At 41.5% G+C, this 17,507-nt stretch overlaps 1 protein-coding gene and 1 long non-coding RNA gene across 4 annotated transcripts in view; one reads left to right on the top strand and one right to left on the bottom strand.

Annotated features, from left to right (window-relative positions):
• PDSS2 (decaprenyl diphosphate synthase subunit 2) overlaps positions 1-12,793 on the bottom strand; it is a 253,400-nt gene extending 240,607 nt beyond the window's left edge. For all 3 annotated transcript variants that reach the window (XM_081526868.1, XM_081526870.1, XM_081526869.1), the window contains exon 1: positions 12,217-12,793. In XM_081526868.1, coding sequence (XP_081382994.1) covers positions 12,217-12,497 — 281 coding nt within the window. In that variant the 5' untranslated portion in view covers positions 12,498-12,793. The remainder of the gene's footprint in view (positions 1-12,216) is intronic.
• On the top strand, positions 1,610-9,456 carry LOC145520460 (uncharacterized). Its single transcript, XR_014064483.1, has 2 exons — positions 1,610-1,772; positions 7,819-9,456. It is a non-coding gene; the product is annotated as an uncharacterized LOC145520460 (long non-coding RNA).
• Positions 12,794-17,507: the final 4,714 nt, after the last annotated feature.

The raw sequence follows: 17,507 nt of genomic DNA, 5'->3' as shown, positions 1-17,507 counted from the left end.
GATTTGCTGGCATATTGAGTGCAGCACTTTCACAGCATCATCTTTCAGGATTTGAAATAGCTCAAGTGGAATTCCATCACCTCCACCAGCTTTGTTCTTTAATGTTCTTTAAATGTGTATTAGTATGAAAATTATAAACACTGTATGGATATGGTTCTTAAACAACTACAATTACAAATTGGCATTAAGTTACTATGACAGATGATGGTGCTTGACTGAAACCACTGCTGAAATGCAAGTTTGTGTGCCTGACACTCAGTGTGGCCAAACAATACCAAAATGTCAGAGTTTGAAACAGAGAAAGGTTTATTGAGGGCTGTGCAAGGAGATGGATGGCCCATGCCTTAAAAACCCCTAACTCTCCAAAAGCCTTCAGCAAAGCCCTTTTCTAGGAAAGGTGAGGGAGAGACCTGGTTAGTTGTTGCAAACTTCTTAGTGTCAGTCTTAAGGTCAGGTCATGGTCAGGTAACAATATTCCTGTAAATCTCCACCAAATGAACGTTACTCTCTGTTCTGACAAGAAACGGCAAGGTCCCAAGGCACAACTTTCCCCCTCTGAGGTCCTGGTCCTGGCGAAGAGAGACAGATCTTTGTTGGCAGCTCTCTCAGAGCCAAGTCCCCAGACACCGCCCATCCATAGCCAGGCTCCCAGGACACAACTGGCCCTCAGATTCCTTAGGCCGCTCAAGGGGGGGTGGAGGAGGGGCGGTGGCAGGCCCCCACCAGGTCCCATAGGTGGGGAAAGAGGAGATGTTCACTGCTGCCTCAAGACCTGGGACAAACTCAGTGGGTTGGTGAGGGCTCTGGAGCCCTGCTGGAAATAGCCTCCAGTTTGTTCCCTGGGCCTCCCAGCTCACCCACTGGCCTGAGGCCAGGTGAACTGGAGGGCTGCAGGGGAGGCCAGGATTCAGCTCTTACCTCACTCTATACCTGATGACAGCCATTCCACAGACGGTTGGCTGAATGGCCCACTGATGGCTGCTCACTGAAAGCTGGCTGCTTGTGGGAGGGGTCCAGGTAATGGCGCACAGCAAGGGCTGTGTGCTAAAGGGCTGCACTGGCCACGTGCTATTACAAAACTCAATTGCAATGCGCAGTATGAAAATGGTTCTGACCGTATGGGGCGGTTCTTGGAAAGCAGAATCCCATGGGACAGATAGGCTTCCCAAGTGGCACTAGTGGTAAAGAACCTGCCTGTCAATGCAGGAGATGTAAGAGATGTGGGTTCAATCCCTGGGTTGGGAAGATCCCCTGGAGGAAGAAACGGCAACACACTCCAGTATTTTTGCCTGGAGAATCCCATGGACAGAGCAGCCTGAGAGGCTACAGCCATAGGGTTGCAAAGAGTTGGACCATCCGAAGTGACTTAGCACGCATGCATGGGAAAGATGCTATCCTCTCACCACTATTCTTTATTCAAACTATATGAAACCTTAATTCATTTAACATACTGCTTTTACCGTGTCTCCTGACTGGGCCCAGAAGACTCTCTGTAAAAGAGCAGGATAAGCCCAGCCCTTAGCAGGCCCCTATTGCTGTGCCTCATTATGCCACACCCCATTACTAGGCAACAGGTCTTGCTCAGCCATTGGTCAGTCCTCAGGGCCCTGCCCACAAGCAACCAACTGTCCATGAGCAACTGTTGGTTGTCCTGCTCAGCTATAGGGCAGTGCCACAGTGGGCCCTGCCCACAAGTAACTGTCAATGAGGGACTATTAGAGAAGTGATTCAACCAAGAGTCAGTGGTGTAATGGTCATCAGTAGAGAATGAGGTAAGAGGCAGATTTAGGCCTTCTCCTGGAGGCCCTCCAGCTCACCCAACCTTGGGCCAGTGGGTGAGCTGGAGGACCCAGGGAACAGATTGGGGACTACATCCTGCAGGGTCCAGAGCCCCGATTAAGGCCCTTGACTGTCTCGGCCCAGGCCTTGAGGCAACAGTGAACCTCTCCCCCATCCCTGTCTCTGCGACGTAATAGCAGTGGTCGTCTGCCTAGGTGGCAGACTGTGAGACCTGGTCTCCCCCACTTGGGCAGCCTGAGGAGACTGAGGGCCAGTGGGGTTGGGTGCCTGGCTCCCTTAGAGATGAGAGCTGGGCAAGGTGTGGGAACCTGGCCCTAAAGAAGCTGCCAACTGGGATCTGCTCCTCTTAGCCAGGACTGGGACCTCAGAGAAAGAAAGTTGTGCCTTGGGACCTTGCCCTTTATTATCCAGACAAGAGAATAACATTCGTTTGGTAGAGATTTCAAGGCAACATGCTTACCTGACCTCAAGAGCAAAGAATTTGGCACCAACAAGTCTGCAACAACTAACCAAGCCCATCTCTCACCTTTAGTTAGTGAAAGCTTTCCCTAACTTTGGGGTTCTTAGGGCATGAGCCACCCATCATCTCTCCATATGAACCTGTGATAAACTTTTCTCTGTCCCAAACTCTAATGTTTGTGTATTGATTGGCCTCACTGTGCATCAGGCACACGGACTTGCAATTCGGTAACATCTTCACTCTTGACACAACAAAAAGATTAGTGAAGGGTATCCCACAATCATTACTAATCACTTTAGTGGCTTCTAGAAAGGGCTAAGGATTTAGATGGGAGAGACTACAAATGAAATGGACTCCCTGAACTCAGAAAGTGATGGTAGGAGCCCAGGGAAGGCTGGATCTAGTGGAAGCAGTTAACTGCCAGAAGCAAAGGGGGCATGGTGACTCTTAAGAGGCAGCAAGGTGGATATTGGGAATACTAGGTAATCTCAGGTTTTGTTGTGATAGGTAGAAATCCCTGTCTATATTTAATTGATCAGACCCAAGAATTCAAACCAACAGCCATCCCACTAAGATCTGTTTTGATTTAAATAATCAAAAACAAATAACTCCAGGTCTAGTGAACAGAGACCTGTCTGAGGCACTACTAGAGACACTCCTGGCCTCTCAGTCAAATCCAAGACCCTCAGTTCTTGGATAAGAGGCCAAATCCCTTCTGGAAGATTTTTTTGCCCAAATGCATCTCTGGCCATTACCCAGATAATGGAGAGTTGGCAAAAGGAAAATACCCAATCCTCTTGAGGATTTTTACCTACTAGCTCTGAGCTAACATTAATTAGTAGGCATTAAGAATACTTCTTGTCCCATTACTAAGGCATAATTTTTCTGGGTTCTCTAGAGTGTCCAGCTGATCAAAGAGTTCTTTACACACTGTCCAGTCAACTTGCATGTCTTCTAGTCCCCAAAGAACTCAGAGCTATACAGCTTTACAGCGCTCCAGCCTCAGGGAGCTTCAACCTGTGTGTGTGCTGCTCAGTTTTCAGCAACAGACTCAAGTGGGCACCTGAGATTTCTGGAGCCCTTCTGTACATGCTCTCTCCTCTTCTGCAATCTGTCCCACATTTCCAGCTGCCTCAGCCTCCCCCAAATCTGATCCATCTCTTCAATTCAGCAGTGCCAGCATCCTGTGCTGGAGTTTCCTCTCTGTGCTGCTGTTTGGAATGTACCTCTCAGCTGAAAGTTACAGTGATCATAGCTCTCACCTCATTTGTTTTCTCACTCACAGGGATCACAAGCTTGTGCTCCCTGTACCCTAAGCAGAATATGGTTGTTCATATTTTTTATCCAGTTTCCTACTTGTTTGCAGCATGTTATCCTATCTTAGAAGAAGCAGACATTTCCAATCTATTCTTTTTGCCTCATCCATCCCATGTTCAGGGTACACCTAACTACTACTTCCCTACACTTTGCTAGGCAACTTCTAGTGTCTTATTTTTTCCAGCCGTAGTCATTTCCTTCTCATCCAACATGTCCCAACTCATATGTCACCTCAACTTTGGAAGTCTTCAATTTTCTTAGAGATTTTTTTTCCCTTCTGCATATGGCTCACACATACTACAGAATTTATCTCAATATTCTCTATCTGCATGCCTCCCAACTAAAAAAACTTTCTAATAATAAGGGTAACTGCTAAAATGTGACTACTTTTTATGTTCCAGGTACTCTTCTATATATGTCCATTTACTCTTCATAAAACCCTAAGACATATTAATAGATACCATTATTATCCTCATTTTACAAATGAGGAAACTAAGGCATAGAGAGGTTAAGTAAATCTCCTGAGATCCCATACCTTGGAAGGGGCAGAGTCGGGATAGTCTGATTTCAGAGCTCGTGCCCACTCTACTGCCTCTCATGAATTCCTGAAGGGCAGCAACTATGTATTATTCTTGTTTGTATATCCATGCCGAGAGCACCTCAAATATTTGTGGAATGAATTAAAATTTATAATTTTCTCCAAGTCATCCAAGAAAAAGTCCTTCATAAGTAAGGTAGGCTTTCAGTACAGTAATTACAGAACTGAATCTAGAAAGGGTCTTTCATAAACATGGAAGAGACTAAAATTAAATATCCAATAATAAATTCAAAGAGCTCTGAAGAATTTTACCACACAGAAAAAACTAATTAGGTTTTTTAGGTAGTAAGAAACTGCAGCAAACTCAGGAACAAAAAGTCTCTACCAAAGTATCAACACCCTCTAAGAGAGGGACTAAATGTCATAATTTGTCTCCAATAGATGCATACCAAATTGATCCCATCTATCTAAACCTGAAATAGAGATCACAGTTTTCTCAAGGCAACAGTAAAAAGACAAAATATTTAAACAAAAATTTATCCTAAGCGTCAAATCTGTCAAGAGTAATCAATGAAAACAAAGCCATATGGCACAATGGAATCAGCTATGTTAAACAACAAAAATTTAACCAATTCTATACGAAAAAAAGTATTATTCATTACCTTTCAAACATGGAGTGTCCTCCATGTTTACTAAAAGCTTTAAGTTCTTGACAATAGATAGCATATGCAGTGAATTCATAAAAGCTAGAAGTACTCAAAAATAATACGATTTATAGAAATTTAAATGATTAAAAATAAAAATATAGGGCTTTCCCGATGGCTCAGTGGTAAAGAATCCAACAGCCAATGCAGGAGACATGGGTTCGATCCCTGATCAGGAAAGATCCCTCATGCCTTGGAGCAACTAAGCTCGTGCGCCAGAACTACTAAGCCTGTGCCCCAGAGCTCAGGAGTCACAACTCCTGAGCCCACGTGCCCTAGAGCCCATGCTCTGCAACAAGAGAAGCCACTGCAATGAGATGTCCATCCACTGCAACTACAGAGTAGCCCCCGCTCACCATAGCTAGAGAAAAACCAGTGAGCAATGAAGACCCAGCACAGCCAAAAATTAAATAAATATTAAAAAAATTTTAATAAATATATAAAAATGTATATTTTGAACAAATGGATAATTACATTTAATTCCCTGGTGGTTCAGCGGTAAAGAATCCGCCTGCAATGCAAGAGATGTGGGTTTGATCCCTGGGTTGGGAAGATCCCATGGAGAAAAGAAATGACAACCCACTCTAGTATTCTAGCCCAGATAATCCCAATCCATGGGGTCACAAAGACTTGGACACGATTGAACAACTAAACTATTTCAAGTTTCTATTTCAACTATTTCAGCTGAGCTATTTCAAGTCCTAAAAGATGATGCTGTTAAAGTGCTACACTCAATATGCCAGCAAATTTGGAAAACTCAGCAGTGGCCACAGGACTGGAAAAGTTCAGTTTTCATTCCAATCCCAAAGAAAGGCAATGTCAAACAATGTTCAAACTATTGCACAATTGCACTCATTTCACACATTAGCAAAGGAATGCTCAAAATGCTCAAAACCGAGAACTTCCAGATGTTCAAGCTGGATTTAGAAAAGGCAGAGGAACAGAGGTCAAATTGCCAACATCCGTTGGATCATCGAAAAAGCAAGAGAGTTCCAGAAAAACATCTACTTCTGCTTTATTGACTACGCCAAAGCCTTTGACTTGCATGGATCACAGCTAACTGTGAAAAATTCTTCAAGAGATGGGAATTCCAGACCATCTGACCTGCCTCCTGAGAAATCTGGACGCAAGTCAAGAAGCAACAGAACTGGACAAGGAACAACAGACTGGTTCCGAATAGGAAAAGGAGTACGTCAAGGCAGGCTATATACTGTTGTTACCCTGCTTATTTAACTTACATGCAGAGTACATCATGCGAAATGCTGGGCTGGATGAAGCACAAGCTGGAATCAAGATTGCCAGGAGAAATATCAATAACCTCAGATAATGCAGATGACACCACCCTTATGGCAGAAAGTGAAGAACTAAAGAGCCTCTTGATGAAAGTGAAAGAGGAGAGTGAAAAAGTTAAAACTCAACAGTCAGAAAACTAAGATCATGGCATCTGGTCCCATCACTTCATGGCAAATAGACAGGGAAACAGTGGAAACAGTGATAGACTTTATTTTGAGGGGTTCCAAAATCACTGCAGGTGGTGACTGCAGCCATGAAATTAAAAGATGCTTGCTCCTTGGAAGAAAAGTTATGACCAACCTAGACAGCATATTAAAAAGCAAAGGCATTACTTTGCCAACAAAGGGCCGTCTAATCAAAGCTATGGTTTTTCCAGTTGTCATGTATGGATGTGAGAGTTGGACTATAAACAAAGCTGAGCACTGAAGAATTGATGTTTTTGAACTGTGCTGTTGGAGAAGACTCTTGAGAGTCCCGTGGACAGCAAGGAGGTCCAACCAGTCCATCCCAAAGGAAATCAGTCCTGAATATTCATTGGAAGGTCTGATGCTAAAGCTGAAACGCCAATAGTTTGGCCACTAATGCAAAGAATTGACTCACTGGAAAAGATCCTGATGCTGGGAAAGACTGAAGGCAGGAAGAGAAAAAAACAACAGAGGATGAGATGGTTGGATGGCATCACCGACTCAATGGACACGAGTTTGAGCAAGCTCCCAGAGTTGATGACGGACTGGGAGGCCTGGTGTGCTACAAAGAGGTCGAAAAAAGTTGGACACGACTTAGTGACTGAACTGAATGACTGAACAATAACAATCAGCAATGTATGAGAAATCTAGTTTCTCTGCATCTTCACCAAGATTTCATATTGTATTTTTTATTTTAATCATTCTAATAGGTATGCAGTGGTATCTCATCATGGTTTTAACACACATTTTTCTAATGGCTAATATTGTTTAACAGCTTTTCATATACTTATTTTCTGTCTTTATAGGCTTTGTGCCCATTTTCTAATTGTTTGTTTTCTTACCATTGAGTTCAGAGTGATCTTTATATATTCTGAATGCAAGCCCTTCAGATAACTGATTTACAAATGTTTTCTCCCTGTGGCTAATCTTTTCAACCTATTAACAAGGTCTTTTCGCAGAACAAAGTTTTCAATTTTGATGAAGTCCAATTATTGATTTTTTTTTTCTTAATGAACTGCATTTTTGGTTTCACGTCTAAAAACTGTTTACCAAGTCCACACTCCAAAAATCCTCTCCTATGTTTTCTTCTTAAGTTTTATTTGATAGTTTTACATTTCACGTTTAATTCCACTTAACACAGATCTTTTTTTTTTTTTTAATATGGTGTGAAGTTTAGGTCAAGGTTTATTTTCTTGTCTATATAATGTCCACATTGTTCGAGCACCATTTGTTGAAAAGACTATTCTCCCTCCATTGAACTGCTTTTGCACCTTTGTCAAAAATCAACTTGGGTATATTTGTGTTCATCTATTTCTGAGTTCCCTATTCTATTTCAATGATCTATCTATTCCTCTGCCAATACCACAGTGTCTTAATCAATGAAGTTATATATATATATTAGACTTAACATTAGGTAGAATGACTCCTTCCATTTTCTTTTTATTTTTTCAATATTGCTTTAGCTATTATAGCTCCATTAATACTGTTCACTTTATCACACTGCTTATTCTTGCTTTTAAGGTCCTCCCTGAAGAATTCCATGGATTGTATTGTCTGTGGGGTCGCAGAGTTGGACACGAATGAACGCCTTTCACTCACTCACTATGCCTAGAAGTATGACAGCCTGGAGAAGAAAGGAAAACGAAAAGAATCAAGAAGGAAAAAACTGTAATATATTACCACCATCCTAAAAAGACTACACATGTAGTTTTCATCCATCCAGTCTCATCACACCCCAATTTCTTCATGAAAGATTCTCTACTATTCTAGGCCACTTTATTTTATTTTTTACGTTTGCTATTGAGGGACAGTTAAATGTACAATGGTATATATTTTAGGCATACAACAAAGTGAATCATACTTTTTAAAGGTTATACTCCATTTATAATTATTATAAAAATACTAGGTATATTCCTAGTGTTATACAATATATTTTTGTAGCTTATTTAATTTATACCCAGTAGTTTATACCTCTTAATCCCCTACTCCTTTCTGGCCCCTCCCCACTTCCCTCTCCCTACCGGTAACCACTAGTTTGTTCTCTATACCTGTGAATCTGCTTTTGTTGTTGTTGTTATATTTACTAGATTATTTTTTATTCCATATATAATTAATATCATACAGTGTTTATCTTTCACCAGGTCACTGTAGTGTCTCTAAATGTAATAGCTAATGTATCTCTACTACTCAACAGTCACAAGTCATTTATCTCCTTCTGTTAGATTTCTGTAACTATACTTGTGTCCAACACGATGCCTAGTCTCAAAGGACATGGTCCATATTATAGAGTTCTTTATACTCCTCCATAAGCTTTAATAAACATTGAACTGAGGATTATTTATCTAATTGGAACTTACAACAAAGAGATACTAGAACATCTAGAAGAACAAGAGTAAAAAAATTAATTGCTACACTGTTGTTAGCAATATGGTCATTATCTCACCAAATCTCAAGATTTTAAATTTAATCTCACTTCTCAATTAAACTGTTATAAAAGATAAAAGTAAGTTCTAGGCTCTTTCCCTTCTTCTTGATGAGATAGCTTAGGTAAAAAAAGAGAAAGTAGTGAATAATGAATTATGGTGATTTCCTTCTTTTCTCCTCGTTTGCCAAAAAATGTCACCGTACATCTAAATTTTAGGGCTATCAGATATGATTCATCCCTAATACACCATGTTTATCTTCCCCAAAAGTAAAATGACCCAAGGTATCAGAATATCAATATAAGTAAATAATGGAAACTCAAAATGTAAAACGGAACTAAGTAAAAGAATTTACCAAATCCAATTTCCTATGGTCTTAACTATATTAACTAAATGGGGTCTTTGTGTCCTTTGGCTAGCCATACTGAGACACTCTCTGTCTTAATTATCAATGCTCTGCCAACAAGATTTCAACAAAGTAAGGTGCAGCATGTGAAACAATATAGCTACTTAATCCATGTTTTTAGCTATAATTTACAATAACCACAATCTGCCTACCCTATGGATCAAATGCTTGCTTCTTTGCTGAAATAGATGTATACATGATCGCCTCCCCCAAAGTTTTTTGTTCACTGACTGCCTGTGAGTTTAGACTGTTTAAAGAATTTAAACATGTAACAAAACTATATACAGATTAACTCCTTCTTTTCTTACAAAATAAAGTAATCCACATATGTTACTATGGCTTTGCTGAAACTTTCTCCAATTGTTTCACTGTATTAGATCAAGGACAGGCAGGCAGGGGAGGCTACAATCAGGAAAGTTTCAGAGCCATTAGTCTTACAAGCTTTCCTCTAGAGTGTCTCTGGTGGCCTCAGAAGAAATCTCTAAGACCCCAAATGATACTCTGACAAGTAGATGAACTGCAATTCTCAGAATATGCACGTTACTAAGGCTTTTTCTAGTTCTGCCCTTTTCATGTCAATGCTTTATTATAGAAACTACAATATGTATATCCACAATGTAATATGTAGTCCAAGGGGATTAGATTCAGGAACCCCCATGGATATCAAAATCTGAGGATTCTCAAATCCCTCACAGTATCTGTGTATAATCCAAGGCACATCCTCCCCTATACTTTAAATCATCTCTAGATTACTTACAATGCCAATTCTATGTAAATGGTTGTATATACAATATTAGTGCTATAAAAATAGTTTCTAGTGCACAGCAAACTCAAGTTTTGTTTCAAGGGACTTTCTGAAACTTCCCCCCTGAATATTTTCAACCTACAATTGGTTCAATCTGTGGCTGTGAACTCACGGATCTGGAGGGCTCACTGTACTACCACATCCTCCACTGCTAACACTACCATATTCCCATCACATACAGAGAAATCCACTATTTGATCGGCAAAAAATAAGACATTTCATGGTTCATGTGTTGTGAGAACACAGAGTAATTTGAACTCAGACACTGCTAGTAAGAATGTAAACTGGTATAACCACTTTGGAAAACAATTTGTTATTATCTCCTAAAGCTGACCATGTGTACACACTCCTTTATTCTCTCAAGACAAGTACACCAGAAGACATGTTCAGGATATTCACAGCAGTACTTTTCTTAACACCACAAACTGCAAAGAACCCAAATGCTGATGGAAAGAAGACTATGGTATTTACACAGCAGAATCTTACACATCAGTGAAAAACTAACGAAGTGTAGTTAACACAATGGGGATAAATCTTAGAAACAATGACGAATTTAAAAAGCAAGTCACAAAGGACTACATGCAATAAACTACAATATTTGTAAATTTAAAAAATGAGCATTATTAAAAACATTACTATTTAAGAAAACACTCATGCAACTTTAAAAAGGAAAAATAAACACAAAATTCAGGTGGGGATCAGGGAGATAGCCCAGTGAATAGAGACAGCTTCAACAGGATTGATAAAAGTTATGTTACTGGGCAGTAAGCTCATTCCTCTCACTATTAAGCTTTAAAAGATACATGTTGTGTGTTCTGAGTGTGTATCATCTAGAATCTCCGGAGAACTAACATCCCAGCTTCAAAACAAGTTTAACCTACTCATAAAATGACATTCCTGATAACTGGGAATGATGCCCAAGAAATAAAATCTCTCTACTACTGCTATTTGGTCTTGCTATTTGGTAACTTTTGTAGTAACAAAGAAATAGCAGATGTCTCATAAAAAATTAAAGCAAGAGAATGGGCAAGGGAAGTAAGGGTAGCTATAAAATAGCAATATGAGAGATCCTTGTAGTGATGGAAATTTATCAGTGTAAACATCCTGCTTGTGGGACAAAACTGCAAAGGATACACTGGACCTCTCTATAGTACTTCTTCCAACTGCATATGAACCTCTAATTATTTCAAAAGTTTGTGCTTTTTCTTTAAGAAAACATTTAAGAAAAATTATAATTTTGTCCAAGATTTCTCCACAGTGGTACTACTGACATTTTAGTGCACCTAATTCTTCAAGGTAGGGAGTTGCCCTGGGCACTGCAGGGTGTTTAACAACATCTCTGGCCTCTTAACTACTAAACACCAGTAGCACACCCCAGTTGTAACATTTCCATACACTGCCAAATATTCCCTAGGGACAAGTAAGTTGCTTATTGTACTGGAGTTACCTAAAGAATATTCTTACGCTTAGGAAATACACAATGAAGTACTTAGGGGTAAAGGAATGACATATGAAATGTACCACAAACAATTCAGGAAAAACATCTGTGGGTGTATATATTTTGTTTACATACACATGAATAGTGTGTGTGTGTGTGTGTGTGTGTGTGTGTGTGTGTGTGTATAATAGGTGAATATAATTGAAGTATGTTATTTGTATTATTTTTATTCCTGCAACTTTTCTATGTGTTTGCAATTACTTATTAATATAAAGGTGGGGTTTTAAAAAATGGAACCAAAAGTTGTGGTCCTTAAAGTCCTAAAAGCAGGTTTCACAGTAGCAGTCCAGCATAAGTGATAAAAATCCCAAGGGAAAATGAATACCGACTGGATAAATTCCTACTTCAAGCCTGAGACAAAAGTTGCAAGTGACTGCCTAACTTTTGGCCTATCTCCCCCCAACCCATTCTTTCTAGAGGTGTCTTCCTGAATAATGGGGAACCGAAAATAAAACTATCCCACTTTTAAAAGACCATTTCTAGGAAGTGACTCAAACCCACATCCCTACTCGATGTTTCCACAAATCACCGAGGCAACTTCACCTTCAATAGCTAAGAAGCAAAAACGCGAAAATCGCACGTGTTCTCATTCTTACATCACAAATGTTAATAAAAGTATGTTAAGGTGAGTGGGCTAAGACACAACACCGAATGTCTAGGAAGGCTGAGGAAACTAAGGAGTAAAAAGAAATAAACAGGCAGTCAGTCTGAGAGAGGCAGGAAAAGTGTATTGGCCAGGAAAAAGGACTCGAGTGTGTGCGAGTGTCGGGGCGAAGGTGTAGCTCACCTGGCTGTGGTAAGCAGAGGGTGCTGAGTCCCCACCAGCTTCCGCACCTGCATAGCGATGTTGCTGAGCTCGTCGCTCAGCAGGCAACGGAGGCTCATGAAGGACGTGGGGTAGCCCACAATCTTCTCCGCCTCTGACACCACTTGGTTCCACTGGGCCGGGGACCTGGAGGACTGACCACGCCAAGAGATCACCGAGGAGATGGTGTTGAGGGGGCCACGCGGGGGACCCGAGGCCCGAAGATAACGGGGCAAGCGCAAAAGCAGCTGCCGAAGGCTCATAGTTTGAGTCTGAGGGTTTCAGGGACTTAAGGGTGTCCGGAGGTGGCGCGGGGAACAAGCCAGGGACAGATGAGGAACTTGCGGGAACTAGAAAAAAGCGGCGATTCTTGACCCTCAAGAGGATGGTGGGTTTTTGGAGCCGTGACCAGAAACGAACTTTAACTGCAGATTCCCGCAGTCTGGGTTAGACACACAACACCTCAACCCAGCACTGCCCACGTCCATCTATGGTAGAAACCACGGCCGCTGCCTAAATGGGGAACGCCATATTAGAGGAGTGAAATACGTCTTGCCGTAAAGACGGAGGCGGGCTGTTCTGCGGCAAAGAATTTTCCCTACTTTGCGGCGCAGCCCTGACGCCCCGAAGGGGCGGGGCTCTGGAGGTGATCCCCGGAAGGCGGGGTGGGGTGCAATCCTCAGCTCCTCCCACCTCTTCCTGGCCCCTCACGGCAGAGGGTGACAGAGATAGGCGAGTGGTGCCCAGCCCCTGGAGTTTGGGCAGAGTCCGATTCATCGTAGGATTCCCAGGGTCGGCGTCTGCTAAGTGTCTTTTGCTGGCCCCCAGCCCTCCCGGGAGAAAGGGCTGGAGCCGAGGCGCCAGTTCCTCTGGGAAGCTATCCTGTCAGACTCTGGCAGTGGTAGTGAACGGGCGTGAGGGCATTCTCTCGTATCATCTGTGCGCAACCTATGAAATGTGACACGGCCCAGCAGAAAGGGTGTTTCTTGTTTTTTTTATTTCCCCAGGGTCTGTCCTGGGTCCTTGCTTCTGGCTCCTCACTGAGCCTTGGGTTCCCCTGTGTGCAGCTCAAGCAGAATCAGCTGTGCCTCCTGAAAGGATGCAGACAGGCACTTCTAGAAGGATGTACCCCCTCACCATGGAGGATCTGATACAGAGCAGAGCCCTATGGGACTTATAGGCACAAAGCCTTTGTGTCTCCCAGTTTTTTTAAATTATAGGAAACGGCTTTCATTCATAGGAAACATTATTACAAAGCTAGTGGAGGTGATGGAATTCCAGCTGAGCTATTTCAAATCCTAAAAGATGTTTCTGTTGAAGTGCTGCACTCCATATGACAACAAATTTGGAAAACTCAGCGGTGGCCACAGGACTAGAAAAAGTCAGATTTCATTTCAACCCCAAAGAAAGGCAATGCCAAAGAATATTCAAACTACTGTACAATTGTGCTCATTTCACATGCTAGCAAGGTCTTGCTCAAAATCCTTCAAGCTAGTCTTCAGCAGTACGTGAAGTGAGAAATTCCAGATGTACAATCTGGATTTAGAAAAGGCAGAGGAACCAGAGATCAAATTGCCAACAACCGCTGGATCATAGAAAAAACAAGGGAATTCCAGAAAAACATCTGCTTCATTGACTACGATAAAGACTTCGACTGTGTGGATCACAACAAACTGGAAAATTCTTAAGACATAGGAATATCAGACCACCTTACTTGCCTCCTGAGAAATGTGTATGCAGATCAAGAAGTTCCAGTTAGAACCAGACATGGCACAAGCACTAGTTCAAAATTGGGAAAGGAGTATGTAGCGGCTATATATTGTCACTCTGCATAATTAACTTACACACAGAGTACATCATGTGAAATGCCAGGCTGGATAAAGCACAAACTGGAATGAAGATTGCCAGGAGAAATATCAACCTCAGATTTGCAGATGATACCATTCTAATGGCAGAAAGCGAAGAGAAACTAAAGAACCTCTTGATGAGGGTTAAAGAGGAGAGTGAAAAATCTGGCTTAAAACTCAACATTCAAAAAACTAAGGTCATGGCATCCAGTCCCATCACTTCATGGCAAATAGATGGGGAAACAATGGAAACAGTGACATATTTTATTTTCTTGGGCTCCAAAATCACTGCAGATGGTGATTGCAGTCATGAAATTAAAAGACGCTTGCTCCTTGGAAGAAAAGCTATGACAAACCGAGAGAGCATATTAAAAAGCAGACATCACTTCACTGACAAAGGTCCATATAGTCAAAGCTATGGTTTTTTCATGTAGTCATATATGGATGGGAGAGTTGGACTATAAAGAAGGCTGAACGCTGAAGAATTGATGCTTTTGAACTGTGATGCAGGAGAAGACTCTTAAGAGTCCCTTGGACAAGAGGGAGATCCAACCAGTCAGTCAATCTTAAAGGAAATCAACCCTGAATATTCATTGGAAGGACTGATACTGAAGCTGAAGCTCCAATCCTTTGGCCACCTGATGCAAACAGCCGACTCATTGGAAAAGAACCTGATGCTGGGAAAGACTGAGGGCAGGAGGAGGAGCAACAGAGGATGAAATGGATGGATGGCATTCCCTGGTAGCTTAGTTGGTAAAGAATATGCCTGCAGTGCAGGAGACCCAGGTTCAGTCCCTGGGATGGGAATATCCCCTGGAGAAGGAAATGGCAAAGCACTCCAGTATTCTTGCCTGGAAAATCCCATGGACAGAGAAGCCTGACCAGCTACAGTAGATGGGATTGCAAGAGTCGGACATGACTTAGTGATTCAACCACTACCACCAGAAGATAGTGAAGGGCAGGGAAGTCTGACGTGCTGCAGTTCATGGGGTCAAAAGGAGTCAGACACAACTCAACAACAACCAAGACCTCCCTGAGCTCCAAGGGGCAGATTTAAGTAGCTGTTAATTAGGGAAGGGAGGGGATACAAAACTAGGGAGAAACAGTCAAGCGCAGTCTTGGGGCAAGGTCCTGTTTCCTTATCAATGGATACACATAACAGTATCTTAGAGCTATTTTGCAGACACTGAAACCCCCTCCAGGTGGGAGAAGTTAAAGATTAACAATGGTATGCTGCCCCCAAGCATGTAGAGGAGCAGTTGGACCTGAAGATTGTTGATGCTGACTCCTACTCACCTCACCACCAACCCATCAGAAGAATGTCCACGAGCTGATCACACCTTCTTTGAACAATTACAGTAAAACGTCCCACTATCTTCTCCAAGTTGGGACACATGGTTTTGAGGGCATTAGCCCACTGTGGCCCCCCTTTGGCCTGGCAAAGTAATGAAGCTATCCTTTTCTACTTCACTCAGAACTCTATATCTGAGATTCAATTCGGCACCAATGTACAGAGAAGGTGAACTTTCTCCATCAGATCCATAATTATCATCTACTCTAGTGCTTTCATTTATAGCCCATGTATTAGCTCATTTAATCCTCAAATCAACCCCGTTAAGTAAATAATATTGGTATTCTCTGTGTTTCATATGAGGAAACTTAGGCACAGCCAAGTAGTGTAAATTGCCTAAGGCCACACTAGGCAGGATATTATACCTAGGGAATCTGGTTTCTGAATCCATGCTGTTAGTCATAACATTACTGTATAAGTAACAGGTTACCAACCACTCATCTCACTCTGTCAATGTGGTTATGTAATGCTACCTATTCTTCTATCAGGTATGCCTAGCATCCTACTCCCTTTCTCATCACCCAAAACAAGTTATTAACAAACCCTTGTTAGTAATAAAGATATATCATTGAATTTTACACCCTAAAAAATAGCTTGTAAAATGCCCTTTAACTTTCAAAATCTTTTAAAATTCATGATTGATATTTTTCTAAATTAGCATCATGCATAATACTGAGCAAGACTTGGGCTACATTAAAAAAAAATTCAAACTTAAAATAGGGCAAATTAAAGAGTTATTATTCACTTTGCACAGAGATGCTTTTCTCTAAAAAGATTTAGCCTCAGACTCCCTTTGAATGGCAAATTTCCCTTGTGATTTAAAAATTTTATTTCCAAAAATTCAGTTTAGGCATGACTTTTCAGGGTGTACATTTTAGGTAGATGAATTATGCTCAGAAGTATTAAAAACAGTCTATGCCCAGTAAATAAATAAGGCGAGCCAAAGTTCAAAAACAATTCCTGTGAAAGAGATAACAGCCTCCTGGCAATAAAATTTAGGTCTGTTCTAGATGAAAATGAATGTGGAGAGTGAGATACTTTACCATTCTCAAAAGTTCCAAAGTCTGAGCTTCTGGGTTATCCAAGGTGAAAGAAGTCATGAAAAAATGAAGGGAGATAAAGACTGAATGTGATATATTGTGCACCTGAGGCTGTTTCCTCGGGATCATGGTACTTTAAGACTAACTTTTCATGCAATTTCCTTAATACCAATTCACAGCATGTACTTTAATTTCTCCACAGAAGCCAAGTGCATTATTCTCTGGTCATACTCTATTAACCAAGTTTTTGATTATTCATGGGACTTTCAGTCCCGTTTACTTTAAATAAATAGCACTTTCCTTTATTTTTACAGTTAAAAGGTTGCATTATACCTAATGATTATCAGTTTTTAGAAGATTTAAATGGTATTTGTTATTTAATCTTCCAGATAAATACATAACTCCTTAGAGTTTGAATAAAGAGATTCCTAAATTGCCACTGACTTTTGGAGGTGCAAAGAGAGGGAGTCTTTGTGACTCTGCCCTTCCCCTGCCATGAATTGCAGTCATTTTGAGGATGTCTGTGAATATGTGCATAAAGAAAGAATACAGCAGGGTTCCTTACTTTGGCATTAGTGGCTTTTTGGACCAGATAATGCTTTGTTAGGGGAGGCAGGGGGCTGGGAGGTGAAGGCTATCCTGTGCATAGTAGGTGTTTTGCGGCATTCTTTGCTTCTACTCACTAGATGTCAGGAGTGCCCCCTCCAGGTTGTGAGAACCAAATTTGTCCAAGGACCTGGCCAAATGTGACCTGGAGGACAATGAGAATATAGAGAAATGGGAGATGCTGAAAGAAAAAAATTTCTATCCGTGACATTGACTCCTCCTACAAAGCAGCAAAAGAAAAGGTCCTGGGTGTAGGTAGCCCTGCAGGTGAGAGAGTAGTCATGCCACAGTCTATGGAAACCACCCATATCCAGGGATATCTCCTCCTTGGTTTTGGGATTGTTCTGGAGACAGAAACCTGACAAAAGATGGCCACAGTTCCTCTTTCATCTTTCTCAGGATCCTGAGCCTGGTAAAGTGCCAGTGGAC

Source organism: Giraffa tippelskirchi, chromosome 9 (genome assembly GCF_054371585.1).
Source record: "Giraffa tippelskirchi isolate mGirTip1 chromosome 9, T2T-mGirTip1v1.2.pri, whole genome shotgun sequence".
Taxonomy (NCBI): Eukaryota; Metazoa; Chordata; class Mammalia; order Artiodactyla; family Giraffidae; genus Giraffa; species Giraffa tippelskirchi.
Note: the sequence above shows the minus strand (reverse complement) of the source record. Positions and strands in the feature narration are given on the sequence as shown.